The 17,592-nt window shown below is 41.7% G+C and overlaps 1 protein-coding gene across 4 annotated transcripts in view; it reads right to left on the reverse strand.

The window, feature by feature from the left end:
• Window positions 1-1,724: 1,724 nt before the first annotated feature.
• Window positions 1,725-17,592, reverse strand: part of LOC139370097 (cytochrome P450 3A27-like) — a 63,405-nt gene continuing 47,537 nt past the window's right edge. For all 4 annotated transcript variants that reach the window (XM_071109416.1, XM_071109415.1, XM_071109414.1 and 1 more), the window contains 8 exons: window positions 17,217-17,305; window positions 14,335-14,483; window positions 9,343-9,470; window positions 8,920-8,998; window positions 8,133-8,293; window positions 7,654-7,880; window positions 7,320-7,482; window positions 1,725-2,342 (listed from right to left, as the gene is read on the reverse strand). In XM_071109416.1, the coding sequence (XP_070965517.1) occupies window positions 2,217-2,342; window positions 7,320-7,482; window positions 7,654-7,880; window positions 8,133-8,293; window positions 8,920-8,998; window positions 9,343-9,470; window positions 14,335-14,483; window positions 17,217-17,305 (1,122 nt within the window). In that variant the 3' untranslated portion in view covers window positions 1,725-2,216. The remainder of the gene's footprint in view (window positions 2,343-7,319; window positions 7,483-7,653; window positions 7,881-8,132; window positions 8,294-8,919; window positions 8,999-9,342; window positions 9,471-14,334; window positions 14,484-17,216; window positions 17,306-17,592) is intronic.

The following is a 17,592-nucleotide window of genomic DNA, read 5'->3' on the forward strand; positions in this document are numbered from 1 at the left end:
CCATAAGGCTGGTGCGATAAGTCATGAACCCAAGACCCATAAGGCTGGTACCCCATGATCCAGGCTGTACGTTGAAGGTATGTTGCAGTCCTGAAAACTATACAGTGCAATTTCAACAAATGTTTTGTGGTGTCAAATTAACTAATTATTGTTTACGTTGAGTTTATATAACATATTCCAAACTTGTTCAGCTGTTTTATAAAAATAGTTGATTTTTACGAAATTCTGAGATACATTTTGTGATGTTTCTTTTCACGTTAATTTCATGTAAAGCAATAAAAAGTCATATGTGCTCAGTGATTGGCCGATTTTAAGCAGAATACATTTTGGGCCCTTTGCCACGGTAATAATTGGTCAAAATTACGAAGCCGCTTTTGATTGGATCATTTTATGCACTAATGGTGAGAGGATTGGTCAAAATTGCGAGCACTCGCGCAATATGCACTGATTGGTTGATTTGGCATTGAATTGTGCGATCTTGGACACCTGGAGGGACTGATTATATTGTCCAATCGTGTCACGATTCCACAATTTATATCCGTTTCAATGGGCAACTTTTATTTTGAACCCGAACAGCCGATTCTACTATTGTTGTAAAATGTTGTTCAACACACACGCAATAAGGAGATAGGAGGGAGACTGTGTGAGAGGTGAAAGTGAAGCAGGGAGGGATGGTGAATGATTGACAGAGAGAGCAGGGGCAGATTCATTACGGAAAACAGTTTAACGTTTAAGAACTAAAAGGAAGCACAGAGCAAAATGAGAGTTTCTACTGGGATAAACTCAGGTATGTCTCTCCATCTCCAAGGATCCTAAATAAGGCCATATATTACATTTAAAAAATGTATTAAACTAGATGGCACTAGGAGTATGATGTAAGATGTGATCCTGTTGTTCCAATGAGCTGCAAGATTATCTCTGATTCAAAATGTTTTTCTGATTCCTTTCTTTCCTCAAAAGGTGCTGAACAGACTCTGCCCTTGGAAGGGAGAGGGCTAGTACTCGGATCCAGGAACCGGATTGCATGTACGTGACACATGGCATTGGTTCTGGGTCAGAACCAGAAATGGTTTTTAATTTGAGCTGATCACTGTTTGTTTAGTATCGGAATATGAAGGTGAACTTCGCTCTGTGTGAAGGAGGTGAACTTTGCTCTATGTGAAGGATGTGAACTTTGCTCTATGTGAAGGATGTGAACTTTGCTCTGTGTGAAGGAGGTGAACTTTATTCTGTGTGAAGGAGGTGAACTTTGCTCTGTGTGAAGGAGGTGAACTTTGCTCTATGTGAATGGGGTGAACTTTATTCTGTGTGAAGGAGGTGAACTTTGCTCTATTTGAAGGGGGTGAACTTTATTCTGTGTGTAGGAGGTGAACTTTGCTCTATGTGAAGGGGGTGAACTTCGCGACCAGAGATTATCTGCACTGTTTTTATGAATGCAGAAAGTACAAGAGCTGTAAAATGTGGAAAGTGGATTAATAGTTTGTAATGGGTTATGTATTTACATCCAACGGCCACACAGGGGCGGTATTGGGATCTGAAAAGAAACGTGTGTGGATGACCAAGTCGTAACACTACAATTAGGCCTAGCTGAATGAATTTATAAATACAGTATGACTTGATAAATAACACAAATCAATCTATATTGATCGTTCTCATGTATATTTGTGTGTGTTTGTGTCTTAAGATTTGTCTTATGAATGTTAATAAATACACAGACGACCTTGTTCATTAGTGTGATGATTTTATTGGTTTGTGATGATTAAAGTGAAAACCAAGCAGCTGCAGGGATCATCTCAACAGACAGTAAAGATTCTATTTTGGAATGACCATTTTTGAATCATATTATTTTTGAATCATATCATATTATATTAAGTAGCCTATTGAATCCCACCCTGAATATTCAGTAGCCCATAGCAGGGTTAGGATAAGGACTGAATATTCAGTAGCCGATCGACAGATAGATAGATCGATAGATAGATAGATAGATAGATAGATAGATAGAGAGGCAGTTGAACAAAAATGTTTCATGAGCTGAAATAAAAGATACCAGAAATTTTCATTAGCGGGGTGAGGGGGCTTGCGGAGGAGTTTTTCTGTCTGTAGTAAAGCCCTTTTGTGTGGGGGGGGGGAAAGAGAGAGAGAGGGGGAAGAGAGAGAGAGGGAAGAGAGAGAGAGAGAGAGAGAGTTACTCCAGGGTAGGGTGCTCCTGCATTTGGTCACGTTGTTGGACTCTTCAGAGTGGTAGCGGTGGTGTTGCTAGGGGTGTTTCTACGGGCCTCCAGCCTCAGTTTGATTGGTCGTTTTGGCATCAGCAGACCCTGGTTGTCCATCTCCAGAGGGATCTATAGAGATTAAAATAACAGAACATAACCCTGGTTGTCCATCTCCAACAGGATCTATAGAGAATAACAGACCATGTTAAACCAGGTGCTGACCATGTTAAAACAGGTGGTGACCATGTTAAACAGGTGCTGACCATGTTAAACAGGTGGTGACCATGTTAAAACAGGTGGTGACCATGTTAAAACAGGAGGTGACCATGATAAAACAGGAGGTGACCATGTAAAACAGGAGGTGACCATGTTAAACAGGTGGTGACCATGTTAAAACAGGTGGTGACGATGTTAAAACAGGTCCATGTTAAAACAGGTGCTGACCATGTTAAAACAGGTGGTGACCATGTTAAAACAGGTCCATGTTAAAACAGGTGCTGACCATGTTAAAACAGGCGCTGACCATGTTAAAACAGGTGGTGACCATGTTAAAACAGGTGGTGACCATGTTAAAACAGGTGGTGACCATGTTAAAACAGGTGCTGACCATGTTAAAACAATTGCTGACCATGTTAAAACAGGTGGTGACCATGTTAAAACAGGTGCTGACCATGTTAAAACAGGTGGTGACCATGTAAAACGGGTGCTGACCATGTTAAAACAGGTGGTGACCATGTTAAAATAGGTCCATGTTAAAACAGGAGGTGACCATGTTAAAACAGGTGCTGATGATGTTAAAACAGTTGCTGACCATGTTAGAACAGGTGGTGACATTGTTAGAACAGGTGCTGACCATGTTAAAACAGGTGGTGACCATGTTAAAACAGGTCCATGTTAAAACAGGTGCTGACAATGTTAAAACAGGTGCTGACCATGTTAAACAGTTGCTGACCATGTTAAACAGTTGCTGACCATGTTAGAACAGGTGGTGACATTGTTAGAACAGGAGCTGACCATGTTAGAACAGGTGGTGACCATGTTAAAACAGGTCCATGTTAAAACAGGTGCTGACAATGTTAAAACAGGTGCTGACCATGTTAAACAGATGGTGACCATGTTAAAACAGGTGATGACCATATTAAAACAGTTGGCGACCATGTTAAAACAGGTGCTGACACATTTAAAACAGGTGCTCACCATTTTAAAACAGGTGGTGACCATGTTAAAACAGGCGGTGACCATGTTAAAACAGGTCCATGTTGAAACAGGTGATGACCATGTTAAAACAGGTGGTGACCATGTTAAAACAGGTCCATGTTAAAACAGGTGATGACCATGTTAAAACAGGTGGTGACCATGTAAAAACAGGTGGTGACCATGTAAAACATGTGGTGACCATGTAAAAACAGGTGGTGACCATGTTAAAACATGTCCATGTTAAAACAGGTGGTGACCATGTTAAAACAGGTCCATGTTAAAACAGGTCCATATTAAAACAGGTGGTGACCATGTAAAACAGGTCCATGTTAAAACAGGTCCATGTTAAAACAGGTGGTAACCATGTTTAAACAGGTGGTGACCATGTTAAAACAGGTGGTGACCATGTTAAAACATGTGGTGATTATGTTAAACAGGTGGAGACCATGTTTAAACAGGTGGTGGCCATGTAAAAACAGGTGGTGACCATGTAAAAACAGGTGGTGAACATGTTAAAACAGGTCCATGTTAAAACAGGTGGTGACCATGTAAAAACAGGTGGTGACCATTTTAAAACAGGTGCTGACCATGTTAAAACAGGTCCATGTTAAAACAGGTGGTGACCATGTTAAAACAGGTGGTGACCATGTTAAAACAGGTGGTGACCATGTTAAAACAGGTGGTGACCATGTTAAAACAGGTCCATGTTAAAACAGGTGCTGACAATGTTAAAACAGGTGCTGACCATGTTAAACAGATGGTGACCATGTTAAAACAGGTGATGACCATATTAAAACAGTTGGCGACCATGTTAAAACAGGTGCTGACACATTTAAAACAGGTGCTCACCATTTTAAAACAGGTGGTGACCATGTTAAAACAGGCGGTGACCATGTTAAAACAGGTCCATGTTGAAACAGGTGATGACCATGTTAAAACAGGTGGTGACCATGTTAAAACAGGTCCATGTTAAAACAGGTGATGACCATGTTAAAACAGGTGGTGACCATGTAAAAACAGGTGGTGACCATGTAAAACATGTGGTGACCATGTAAAAACAGGTGGTGACCATGTTAAAACATGTCCATGTTAAAACAGGTGGTGACCATGTAAAAACTGGTGGTGACCAATTTAAAACAGGTGCTGACCATGTTAAAACAGGTCCATGTTAAAACAGGTGGTGACCATGTTAAAACAGGTGCTGACCATTTTAAAACAGGTGCTGACCATGTTAAAACAGGTCCATGTTAAAACAGGTGCTGACCATGTTAAAACAGGTCCATGTTAAAACAGATGGTGACCATGTTAAAACAGGTCCATGTTAAAACAGGTCCATATTAAAACAGGTGGTGACCATGTAAAACAGGTCCATGTTAAAACAGGTCCATGTTAAAACAGGTGGTAACCATGTTTAAACAGGTGGTGACCATGTTAAAACAGGTGGTGACCATGTTAAAACATGTGGTGATTATGTTAAACAGGTGGAGACCATGTTTAAACAGGTGGTGGCCATGTAAAAACAAGTGGTGACCATGTAAAAACAGGTGGTGACCATGTTAAAACAGGTCCATGTTAAAACAGGTGGTGACCATGTAAAAACAGGTGGTGACCATTTTAAAACAGGTGCTGACCATGTTAAAACAGGTCCATGTTAAAACAGGTGGTGACCATGTTAAAACAGGTGCTGACCATGTTAAAACAGGTGGTGACCATGTTAAAACAGGTGGTGACCATGTTAAAACAGGTGCTGACCATGTTAAAACAGGTGCTGACCATGTTAAAACAGGTTGTGACCATGTTAAAACAGGTGCTGACCATGTTAAAACAGGTGGTGACCATGTTAACACAGGTGGTGACCATGTTAACACAGGTGGTGACCATGTAAAACGGGTGCTGACCATGTTAAAACAGGTGGTGACCATGTTAAAACAGGTGCTGACCATGTTAAACAGATGGTGACCATGTTAAAACAGGTGATGACCATATTAAAACAGTTGGCGACCATGTTAAAACAGGTGCTGACCATTTTAAAACAGGTGCTGACCATTTTAAAACAGGTGGTGACCATGTTAAAACAGGCGGTGACCATGTTAAAACAGGTCCATGTTGAAACAGGTGATGACCATGTTAAAACAGGTGGTGACCATGTTAAAACAGGTGGTGACCATGTAAAACATGTGGTGACCATGTTAAAACAGGTGGTGACCATGTAAAAACAGGTGGTGACCATGTTAACACAGGTGGTGACCATGTAAAACGGGTGCTGACCATGTTAAAACAGGTGGTGACCATGTTAAAATAGGTCCATGTTAAAACAGGAGGTGACCATGTTAAAACAGGTGCTGATGATGTTAAAACAGTTGCTGACCATGTTAGAACAGGTGGTGACATTGTTAGAACAGGTGCTGACCATGTTAAAACAGGTGGTGACCATGTTAAAAAAGGTCCATGTTAAAACAGGTGCTGACAATGTTAAAACAGGTGCTGACCATGTTAAACAGTTGCTGACCATGTTAGAACAGGTGATGACCATATTAAAACAGTTGGCGACCATGTTAAAACAGGTGCTGACCATTTTAAAACAGGTGCTGACCATTTTAAAACAGGTGGTGACCATGTTAAAACAGGTCCATGTTGAAACAGGTGATGACCATGTTAAAACAGGTGGTGACCATGTTAAAACAGGTGGTGACCATGTAAAACATGTGGTGACCATGTTAAAACAGGTGGTGACCATGTAAAAACAGGTGGTGACCATGTAAAAACAGGTGGTGACCATGTAAAAACAGGTGGTGACCATGTTAAAACATGTCCATGTTAAAACAGGTGGTGACCATGTAAAAACAGGTGGTGACCAATTTAAAACAGGTGCTGACCATGTTAAAACAGGTCCATGTTAAAACAGGTGGTGACCATGTTAAAACAGGTGCTGACCATTTTAAAACAGGTGCTGACCATGTTAAAACAGGTCCATGTTAAAACAGGTGCTGACCATGTTAAAACAGGTCCATGTTAAAACAGGTGGTGACCATGTTAAAACAGGTCCATATTAAAACAGGTGGTGACCATGTAAAACAGGTCCATGTTAAAACAGGTCCATGTTAAAACAGGTGGTAACCATGTTTAAACAGGTGGTGACCATGTTAAAACAGGTGGTGACCATGTTAAAACATGTGGTGATTATGTTAAACAGGTGGTGACCATGTTTAAACAGGTGGTGGCCATGTTAAACAGGTGGTGACCATGTTTAAACAGGTGGTGGCCATGTTAAACAGGTGGTGACCATGTTAAAACAGGTGCTGACCATGTTAAAACAGGTGCTGACCATTTTAAAACAGGTGGTGACCATGTAAAAACAGGTGGTGACCATGTTAAAACAGGTGGTGACCATGTTAAATCAGGTGACCATGTAAAACAGGTGGTGACCATGTTAAATCAGGTGACCATGTAAAACAGGTGGTGACCATGTTAAAACAGATGCTGACCATGTTAAAACAGGTGCATGTTAAAACAGGTGCTGACCATGTTAAAACAGGTGGTGACCATGTAAAAACAAGTGGTGACCATGTTAAAACAAGTGGTGACCATGTAAAACAGGTGGTGACCATGTTAAAACAGGTCCATGTTAAAACAGGTGGTGACCATGTAAAACCAGGTGGTGACCATGTTAAAACAGGTCCATGTTAAACCAGGTGGTGACCATGTTAAAACAGGTGGTGACCATGTTAAAACAGCTGGTGACCATGTAAAACAGGTGGTGACCATGTTAAACAGGTGGTGACCATGTTAAAACAGGTGGTGACCATGTTAAAACAGGAGGTGATCATGTTAAAACAGGTGGTGACCATGCTGAAACAGATACTGATGTTTGATGATGTCATATTCTGTCTGCTCAGGTGAGCGTCTCACCTCGGTCTCGTCGCAGACGGAGAAAGTGAAACTCTGGAGGATCTCGACCATGGCCAGTTTGATCATGATCAGGGCGAAGCGCATCCCGATACAGTTCCTGGGCCCCGCCCCAAATGGCATGTATGTGTACGGATCAATAGACTCCTTGTTCTCCTTACTGAACCTGGACAGGGGGAGGGCAGACACATTACACATTGTATCGTAGTTGATTTGTGGTTGTGTTATTGTTGTACTGTGTTTGTATTGTGGTTGTGTTATGGTTATGTTATGGTTGTGTTATGGTTGTATTAAGGTTGTGTTGTGGTTGGATTGTGGTTACGGTGCGGTCCAGTACCTCTCTGGTTTGAACTCGTCAGGGTCGGACCAGATCTCTGGGTCACGATGGAGGGTCCACGTGGGAACCAGGACAACGCAGTCTTTGGGGATGACGATGCCGTTGATCTCCACCGTCTTCTTGGCGACCCTCTCCAGTCGCGGGGCGATGGGGTACAGTCTCAGAGACTCGTTCAACACACAGTCCAAATAGTCCATCTGCATCAGAGCTTCGTACTGGATTGGAGCCTGCACCGGGGTTACACACACATCAGTAACTCACCCCATCTGACACCGGGGTTACACACACATCAGTACCTCACCGCATCTGGCACCCACACTATCTATCTCCTCCTGCAGTTTGGTCATGGTGTGGGGGTTACCTTGTTGGAGAACACAGTATCTATCTCCTCCTGCAGTTTGGTCATGGTGTGGGGGTTACCTTGTTGGAGAACACAGTATCTACCTCCTCCTGCAGTTTGGTCATGGTGTGGGGGTTACCTTGTTGGGGAACACAGTATCTATCTCCTCCTGCAGTTTGGTCATGACATGGTGGTTGGTTGCCAAGTTATAGGCCAGGAAACTCATAGTACTGCTGCTGGTCTCGTAGCCGGCGAAGATGAAGATCATGGCCTGAGACAAGATCTCATGATCAGTCAGTCCTGTGGAGGGAGAGAGAGAGAGGAAAGGAGAGAGAGAGAGGAAAGGAGAGAGAGAGAGAGAGAGAGGAAAGGAGAGAGAGAGAGGAAAGGAGAGAGAGAGAGATTCCAGGTGTGTGTCTCAGTAGTTTACAGGTGTATGTTTGTAACAGGTGTGTGTTTGTAACAGTAGTTTACAGGTGTATGTTTGTAACAGGTGTGTGTTTGTAACAATAGTTTACAGGTGTGTGTTTTTAACAGTAGATTACAGGTGTGTGTTTGTAACAGTAGTTTACAGGTGTGTGTTTGTAACAGTAGTTTACAGGTGTGTGTTTGTAACAGTAGTTTACAGGTGTGTGTTTGTAACAGTAGTTTACAGGTGTATGTTTGTAACAGGTGTGTGTTTGTAACAGTAGTTTACATGTGTGTGTTTGTAACAGTAGATTACAGGTGTGTGTTTGTAACAATAGTTTACAGGTGTGTGTTTGTAACAGTAGGTTACAGGTGTGTGTTTGTAACAGTAGTTTACAGGAAAGTGTGTTTGTAACAGTAGATTACAGGTGTGTGTTTGTATCAGGTGTGTGTTTGTAACAGTAGATTACGGGTGTGTGTTTGTAACAATAGCTTCCAGGTGTTTGTTCGGCAGGTACCTTTAGTCTGTTCCTCTCCTGTCTTTGTGTCACTGCCTTTCTGAGAGTCGATCATCAGCTGTAAGAAATCCACCCGATTCTGGAAGCAGAAAGACATGAGGTCAAATCTGTCCAATCACATCCAACACAAACAGATTCCACTGTATCTGGACCAATCACAACCAACACAAACAGATTCTAATGGATCCCGTCCAATCACAACCAACATAAACAGATTCTAATATGAATGTAGATATTAGGGTCCCAATAATAGTCTTTTTAAATTCCAACAAGATATCGATATGGACGTTTCATATTGATGTCCATTACTAGTTACGGAGGTTTTCCTAATCTTAATAAATAAATACAGAATATTCCAATACAAATATAAATGTATAGATGAAAATATCAACATAATCAAATATAAATATAAAACATGTTTACAGTTGAGTTCCCAGTGTCACGTCCAGATTTGATCTTAGCCAGCGAGGCGTAAAAGAAGTCTGTCACCGCAGTCGGGAAGAAAGAAAACTTCATCTTCTCCAAGATAGGACCAGTGAAGGGAAACACAACTGGAGAAGGAGAGGAGGGGAGGAGAAGAGGAGAGGAGGGGAGGGGAGGAGAGGAATGGAGGGGAGGGCGGGAGAGGAGGAGAGGAACGTTTTACAGAAAGTTTTAGTTTAGTTTATTAATTTGACCATTTAAAAAAACAAGCACACATAAAACTTGAAAAAGCCATACATGCACATGAGTAAAATCATGGAGGATAACAGACAATTCATTCTGTGACTTATTTCCATTGTTAGATCATGGAGGATAACAAACAATACATTCTAGGACTTATTTCCATTGTTAAATCATGGAGGATAACACACTATAAAGTCTGGGACTTATTTCCATTGTGTTCCTCTTCAGACAAGATGACTAGACAAGATCCAACACGGTATGGCTGAGAAATAATCAAACAAAAACAGAGAAGAAGAACATCAATCTCATCAAAAACAGAGAAGAAGAACATCAATCTGATCAAAAACAGAGAAGAAGAACATCAATCTCATCAAAAACAGAGAAGAAGAACATCTATCTGTTCAAAAACAGAGAAGAAGAACATCAATCTCATCAAAAACAGAGAAGAAGAACATCTATCTGATCAAAAACAGAGAAGAAGAACATCTGTCTCATCAAAAACAGAGAAGAAGAACATCTGTCTCACCAAAAACAGAGAAGAAGAACATCTATCTCATCATTCCAGTTACATCATAGGGGTTATTCATATGGGCACAGAGGACATCAAACATATTTTTACTTTGTTTATAAAGCTGTCCAGAGAGGACGTTGTATTTATAGGCAGAGGCAACTCATTCCATTCTGAGGCTCCAGTATACAAGAAAGTACCTTTCCCAGCATTACTCCTGAACCTGTATAAGCACACATCAGCAACACCTGATCTATTGTGCATCCACGAGGAAAATAGTCACTTACAGTGCCTTGCGAAAGTATTCGGCCCCCTTGAACTTTGCGACCTTTTGCCACATTTCAGGCTTCAAACATAAAGATATAAAACTGTCTTTTTTTGTGAAGAATCAACAACAAGTGGGACACAATCATGAAGTGGAACGACATTTATTGGATATTTCAAACTTTTTTAACAAATCAAAAACTGAAAAATTGGGCGTGCAAAATTATTCGGCCCCTTTACTTTCAGTGCAGCAAACTCTCTCCAGAAGTTCAGTGAGGATCTCTGAATGATCCAATGTTGACCTAAATGACTAATGATGATAAATACAATCCACCTGTGTGTAATCAAGTCTCCGTATAAATGCACCTGCACTGTGATAGTCTCAGAGGTCCGTTAAAAGCGCAGAGAGCATCATGAAGAACAAGGAACACACCAGGCAGGTCCGAGATACTGTTGTGAAGAAGTTTAAAGCCGGATTTGGATACAAAAATATTTCCCAAGCTTTAAACATCCCAAGGAGCACTGTGCAAGCGATAATATTGAAATGGAAGGAGTATCAGACCACTGCAAATCTACCAAGACCTGGCCGTCCCTCTAAACTTTCAACTCATACAAGGAGAAGACTGATCAGAGATGCAGCCAAGAGGCCCATGATCACTCTGGATGAACTGCAGAGATCTACAGCTGAGGTGGGAGACTCTGTCCATAGGACAACAATCAGTCGTATATTGCACAAATCTGGCCTTTATGGAAGAGTGGCAAGAAGAAAGCCATTTCTTAAAGATATCCATAAAAAGTGTCGTTTAAAGTTTGCCACAAGCCACCTGGGAGACACACCAAACATGTGGAATAAGGTGCTCTGGTCAGATGAAACCAAAATTGAACTTTTTGGCAACAATGCAAAACGTTATGTTTGGCGTAAAAGCAACACAGCTCATCACCCTGAACACACCATCCCCACTGTCAAACATGGTGGTGGCAGCATCATTTGGGCCTGCTTTTCTTCAGCAGGGACAGGGAAGATGGTTAAAATTGATAGGAAGATGGATGGAGCCAAATACAGGACCATTCTGGAAGAAAACCTGATGGAGTCTGCAAAAGACCTGAGACTGGGACGGATATTTGTCTTCCAACAAGATAATGATAAAAAACATAAAGCAAAATCTACAATGGAATGGTTCAAAAATAAACATATCCAGGTGTTAGAATGGCCAAGTCAAAGTCCACACCTGAATCCAATCGAGAATCTGTGGAAAGAACTGAAAACTGCTGTTCACAAACGCTCTCCATCCAACCTCACTGAGCTCGAGCTGTTTTGCAAGGAGGAATGGGAAAACATTTCAGTCTCTCGATGTGCAAAACTGATAGAGACATACCCCAAGCGACTTACAGCTGTAATCGCAGCAAAAGGTGGCGCTACAAAGTATTAACTTAAGGGGGCTGAATAATTTTGCACGCCCAATTTTTCGATTAGTTAAAAAAAGTTTGAAATATCCAATAGATGTCGTTCCACTTCATGATTGTGTCCCACTTGTTGTTGATTCTTCACAAAAAGATACAGTTTTATATCTTTATGTTTGAAGCCTGAAATGTGGCAAAAGGTCGCAAAGTTCAAGGGGGCCGAATACTTTCGCAAGGCACTGTAGATATCTGGGCCCAGGACCATAAATACTTCTGTAAACCAAACCTAGTCTAATCTGGAAAACCCTAGCCTCAACAGGCAGCCAGTTTAGTTCCTGAAAGCAGCTCCTGCCTAAGTGTGTATGTGGACTCACATTCAACACTACCCTGATCAGCTTATTCTGGGCTATCTGGAGCTTACCCTTCATAAATTTAGGTAAGCCCACAAACCAGGAAGTACTAGCATAGTCAAAATTGCATTGAATGAGGGCAGTAGCTAGCACTTTCATGGAGTCCTTATCCAACATCTTGGACTTTCTAGCCAAAAACTTAGTCCTGGCATTAACCTTCCCTAGCACCTTATTGGCCATGCTCACACCTCCCAAGCTTCCATCAAGGATACATCCCAAGTAGCTAACAGAGGTTTGAGTAGTCAGCACCTCACCCACCTAACTCCACTCTGATTTTAGAGGACCTACTCAATTTAGGTCTGGATCCAAAAATAATTGCTTCAGGTTTTCCCTAAGTACAGATAAATTAATATTTCCAAGCTATTTTCTAATGTTAGTAAACTCTGTGCTAAGTATGCTCTCCAACATAGTTTTACTTTTGTGAGACACCAGAAGTGTAGTCATCCGCATAAAGAAAAAGACGGCAAGAACAAGCAACTTTCATATCATTAATATACAATAAAAACAGCAGAGGCCCAAGCACGCTCCCCTGCGGAACCCCACAACTCATTGGTTTTGCCTGAGACAGTGAATCATTAACCTCTACTACTTGCTCCCTTCCTGATAAATAGGACTTTACCCAGCCTAGAGGGATACTGCTCAACCCCAGTGCCTCCAGTTTGGAGATTAGGAGACAGTGGTTAACTGTATCAAAGGCCTTCTGTCGGTCAAGCAGTACCATTCCACACAGATTTCCCTCATCAATCTCTTTCCTGATGAAGTCAGTCAAGTAAAGTAGACATTAATCAGTGTTTTTCTAAAACACGACTGAAAATCATACATTAGAACCTGTTTGGGAAAGGCGTGCCGTGCCGCTAGCACCTCGACAACATCCGCTGAAATTGCAGAGCGCCAAATTCAAATTAAATTACTATAAATATTTAACTTTCATAAAATCACAAGTGTAATACATCAAAATAAAGCTTAACTTCTAATCCAGCCGCCGTGTCAGATTTCCAGAAGGCTTTACGGCAAAAGCAAACCATGCAATTATCTGAGGACAGCGCCCCGCATACCAACACATGAAAAACATATTTCAACCAGAGCGACACGAAAGTCAGAAATAGCGATATAAAAAAATGCCTTACCTTTGATGATCTTCTTCTGTTGGCACTCCAAAAGGTCCCAGTTACATCACAAATGGTCCTTTTGTTAGATAATGTCATTCTATATATCCATAAAAACACATTTCAACCAGAGCGACACAAAAGTCAGAAATAGCGATATAAAAAAATGCCTTACCTTTGATGATCTTCTTCTGTTGGCACTCCAATAGGTCCCAGTTACATCACAAATGGTCATTTTGTTAGATAATGTCCTTCTTTATATCCATAAAAACTCAGTTTAGCTGGCGCGCCTCAGTCAATAATCCATCCAGTTTCCCTCCATCAAAACGCATACGAAATGAATCCCAAACGTTACTAATAAACTTTTACAAACAAGTCAAACAACATTTAAAATGAAAAGCTTAGGTACCCTAATACGCAAATAAATAATACAATTTAAGACAGGGAGAATAGTATGTTCCTTACCGGCCGATAAATAAGAAAGAAGGCGCTTTCTTCCAAACGCTTGGAAACACTACATCCACCTGGAAAAACTACAACTTCTGTGTCCTTTTTCCAAAAACCAGCCTGAAACTTTTTCTAAAGACTGTTGACATCTAGTGGAAGCCCTAGGAACTGCAATCTGGGAGGACTTGGGCTTATAATTATAGTACTAGACATTGAAAATAGTGGTAAACTGAATATCTTTTTGGGGGGGATGGTTTATCCTCGAGGCTTTGCCTGCCATATCATTTAACAGTTTTAGAAACTTTAGAGTGTTTTCTATCTAAATCTACCAATTATATGCATATTCTAGCTTCTGGGCCTGAGTATCAGGCAGTTTACTTTGGGCACGCTTCTCATCCGGAGGAGACAATACTGCCCCCTTTCCCAAACAGGTTTAACATATTCATACATTTGCTCATGTACAATTCCCTGCACGATTTTGATGTTGCATAGAGGATAGATACAGGCCTATAATTCCCAGGGTCAGACTTTATACCCTTCTTATACAGACAACTTTATAGGATTAAAAAGTAAACTTTGCGTCCATGTGTGTCTGCGCATGCGTGTGTCTCACCGACTAGGAGGAACAGTGGGTTGAACAGGTCGAACTTGAGCATCTTCTTGACGTTGGAGACAAAGGGGTCTGAAGGGTTGTTCAGAGAGTCAATGTCCACACTGAAAGCTGTGCTGGTGACCACGTCCATACTGTAGGGCCCAAAGAACCTGCAACACAACCACAACTACTGACCACCAACCACACAACTACTGACCACACAACTACTGACCACACAACTACTGACAACAATGTCCACACTGAAAGCAGTGCTGGTGACCACGTCCATACTGTAGGGCCCAAAGAACCTACAACACAACCACAATTACACAACTACTGATTACACAACTTACTGACCACCCAACTACTGACCACCCAACTACTGACCACAACCACACAACTACTGACCACAACCACACAACTACTCACCATACAACTACTGATCACACCTACTGACCACCCAACTACTGACCACAACAACACAACTACTGACCACAACCACACAACTACTGACCACCCAACTACTGATCACACCTACTAACCACAACTACTGACCACCCAACTACTGACCACAACAGCATAACTACTGACCACAACTTACTGACCACCCAACTACTGACCACCCAACTACTGACCACAACCACACAACTACTGACCACAACCACACAACTACTCACCATACAACTACTGATCACACCTACTGACCACCCAACTACTGACCACAACAACACAACTAATGACCACAACCACACAACTACTGACCACCCAACTACTGATCACACCTACTGACCACAACTACTGACCACCCAACTACTGACCACAACACAACTACTGACCACAACCTCTGACCACAACCACACAACTACTGACAACACAACTACTGACCACAATCACACAACTACTGACCACAACCACACAACTATTTTCCATAACCACACAGTTACTGACGACAACTACTAACCACAACCAAACAGTTACTGACCACAGAACTACTGACCACAACCACACAACTATTGACCACAACCACACAGTTACTGACCACAGAACTACTGACCACAGCCACACAACTCCTGACCACAATCACACAGTTACTGACCACAACCACACAACTACTGACCACAATCACACAACTACTGACCACAATCACACAACTACTGACCACACAACAACTGACCACAATCACACAACTACTGACCACACAACAACTGACCACAATCACACATTTACTGACTACACAACTACTGACCACACAACTACTGACCACAACCACACAACTACTGACCACAACCACACAACTATTGACCACAACCACACAGTTACTGACCACACAACTACTGACCACAGCCACACAACTGTTGACCACAACCACACAATTATTGACCACAACCACACAGTTACTGACCACAACTACCAACCACAACTACTAACCACAAAACTACTGACCACAACCACACAACTATTCACCACAACTACTGACCCCAAATCTACTGACCACACATCTACTGACCACACAACTACTGACCACAACCACTCAACTATTGACCACAAATCTACTGACCACACATCTACTGACCACCCAACTACATTGGCAAGACAAAGTATGTGAACCCTTTGGAATTACCTGGATTTCTGCATAAATTAGTTATACAATTTGATCTGATCTTCATCTAAGTCACAACAATAGACAAACACAGTCTTCTTAAACTAATAACACAAATTATTGTATTTTTCTTGTCTATTTTTGAATACATAATTTAAACATTCAAAAGTATGTGAACCCCCCTAGGTTAATGACTTCTCCAAAAACAAATTGGAGTCAGGAGTCAGCTAACCTGGAATCCAATCAATGAGACGAGATTGGGGGATGTTGTTTTGAGCTGCCCTGCCTTATAAAAAAACACACAAAATGTGAGTTTGCTATTCACAAGAAGCATTGCCTTATGTGAACCATGGCTCGAACAAAAGAGATCTCAGAAGACCTGAGAATAAGAATTGTTGACTTGCATAAAGCTGGAAAGGGTTACAAAAGTATCTCTAAAAGCCTTGATGTTCATCAGTCCACGGTAAGACAAATTGTCTATGAATGGAGAATGTTCAGCACTGTTGCTACTCTCCCTAGGACTGGCCGTCCTGCAAAGATGACTGCAAGAGCACAGTGCAGAATGCTCAATGAGATTAAGAAGAATCCTATATTGTCAGCTAAAGACTTACAGAAACCTCTTGAACATGCTAACATCTCGGTGGACGAGTCTGCGATACGTAAAACAATAAACAAGAATGGTGTTCATGGGAGGACACCACAGAAGAAGCCACTGCTTTCCCCCAAAAAAAACATTTCAGAACATCTGAAGTTCGCAGAAGTGCACCTGGATGTTCCACAGCGCTACTGGCAAAATATTTTGTGGACAGAAAGTTTAGTTGTTTGGAAGGAACACACAACACCATGTGTGGAGGAAAAAAAGGCACAGCACACCAACATAAAAACCTCTTTCCAACTGTAAAGTCTGGTGGAGCATCATGGTTTGGGGCTGCTTTGATGCCTCAGGGCCGCTTTGATGCCTCAGGGCCTAGACAGCTTGCTGTCATCAACGGAAAAATGTATTCCCAAGTTTATCAAGACGTTTTGCAGGAGAATGGAAGGCTATCTGTCCGCCAATTGAAGATCAACAGAAGTTGGGTGATGCAACAGGACAACGACCCAAAACACAGAAGTAAATCAACAACAGAATTGTCGTGACTTAGATGAAGATCAGATCAAATTTGATGACCATTTATGCAGAAATACAGGTAATTCCAAAGAGTTCACATACTTTTTCTTGCCACTGTATGTATGTGTATTACAATAAAGACTCAGAGGTGTAAGGTGAAATGTCAGAGGTAAGAGGTTAGAGGTCAGGACTCACTCCTTCAGTTCAATGGTCTGGTCTTTATCTGCCTGCTTCTTCATTCCACTCAGCAGGGTAGAAGAGTGCTGCTTCATGATACCAAACATCTAGAGGAGAGAGAGAGATAGAGAGAGGTAGAGAGGTAGAGAGAGAGAGGTAGAGAGAGAGAGAGAGATAGAGAGGTAGAGAGAGAGGTAGAGAGAGAGGTAGAGAGAGAGGTAGCGAGAGAGAGAGAGGTAGAGAGAGTGCTGCTTCATTATTAGGGTTGAATGGCCATAAACCAGTTACCGAGATTAACACACAAAACCACTCCCTTTTCCCGGGATAAATAACTAAGAGGAACCAGTCAATTACGTTCCTTAGTGCTTGGATTCCCATTCAGAAAAAGATAGAC

This window comes from Oncorhynchus clarkii, chromosome 17 (assembly GCF_045791955.1).
Source record: "Oncorhynchus clarkii lewisi isolate Uvic-CL-2024 chromosome 17, UVic_Ocla_1.0, whole genome shotgun sequence".
NCBI lineage: Eukaryota > Metazoa > Chordata > Actinopteri > Salmoniformes > Salmonidae > Oncorhynchus > Oncorhynchus clarkii.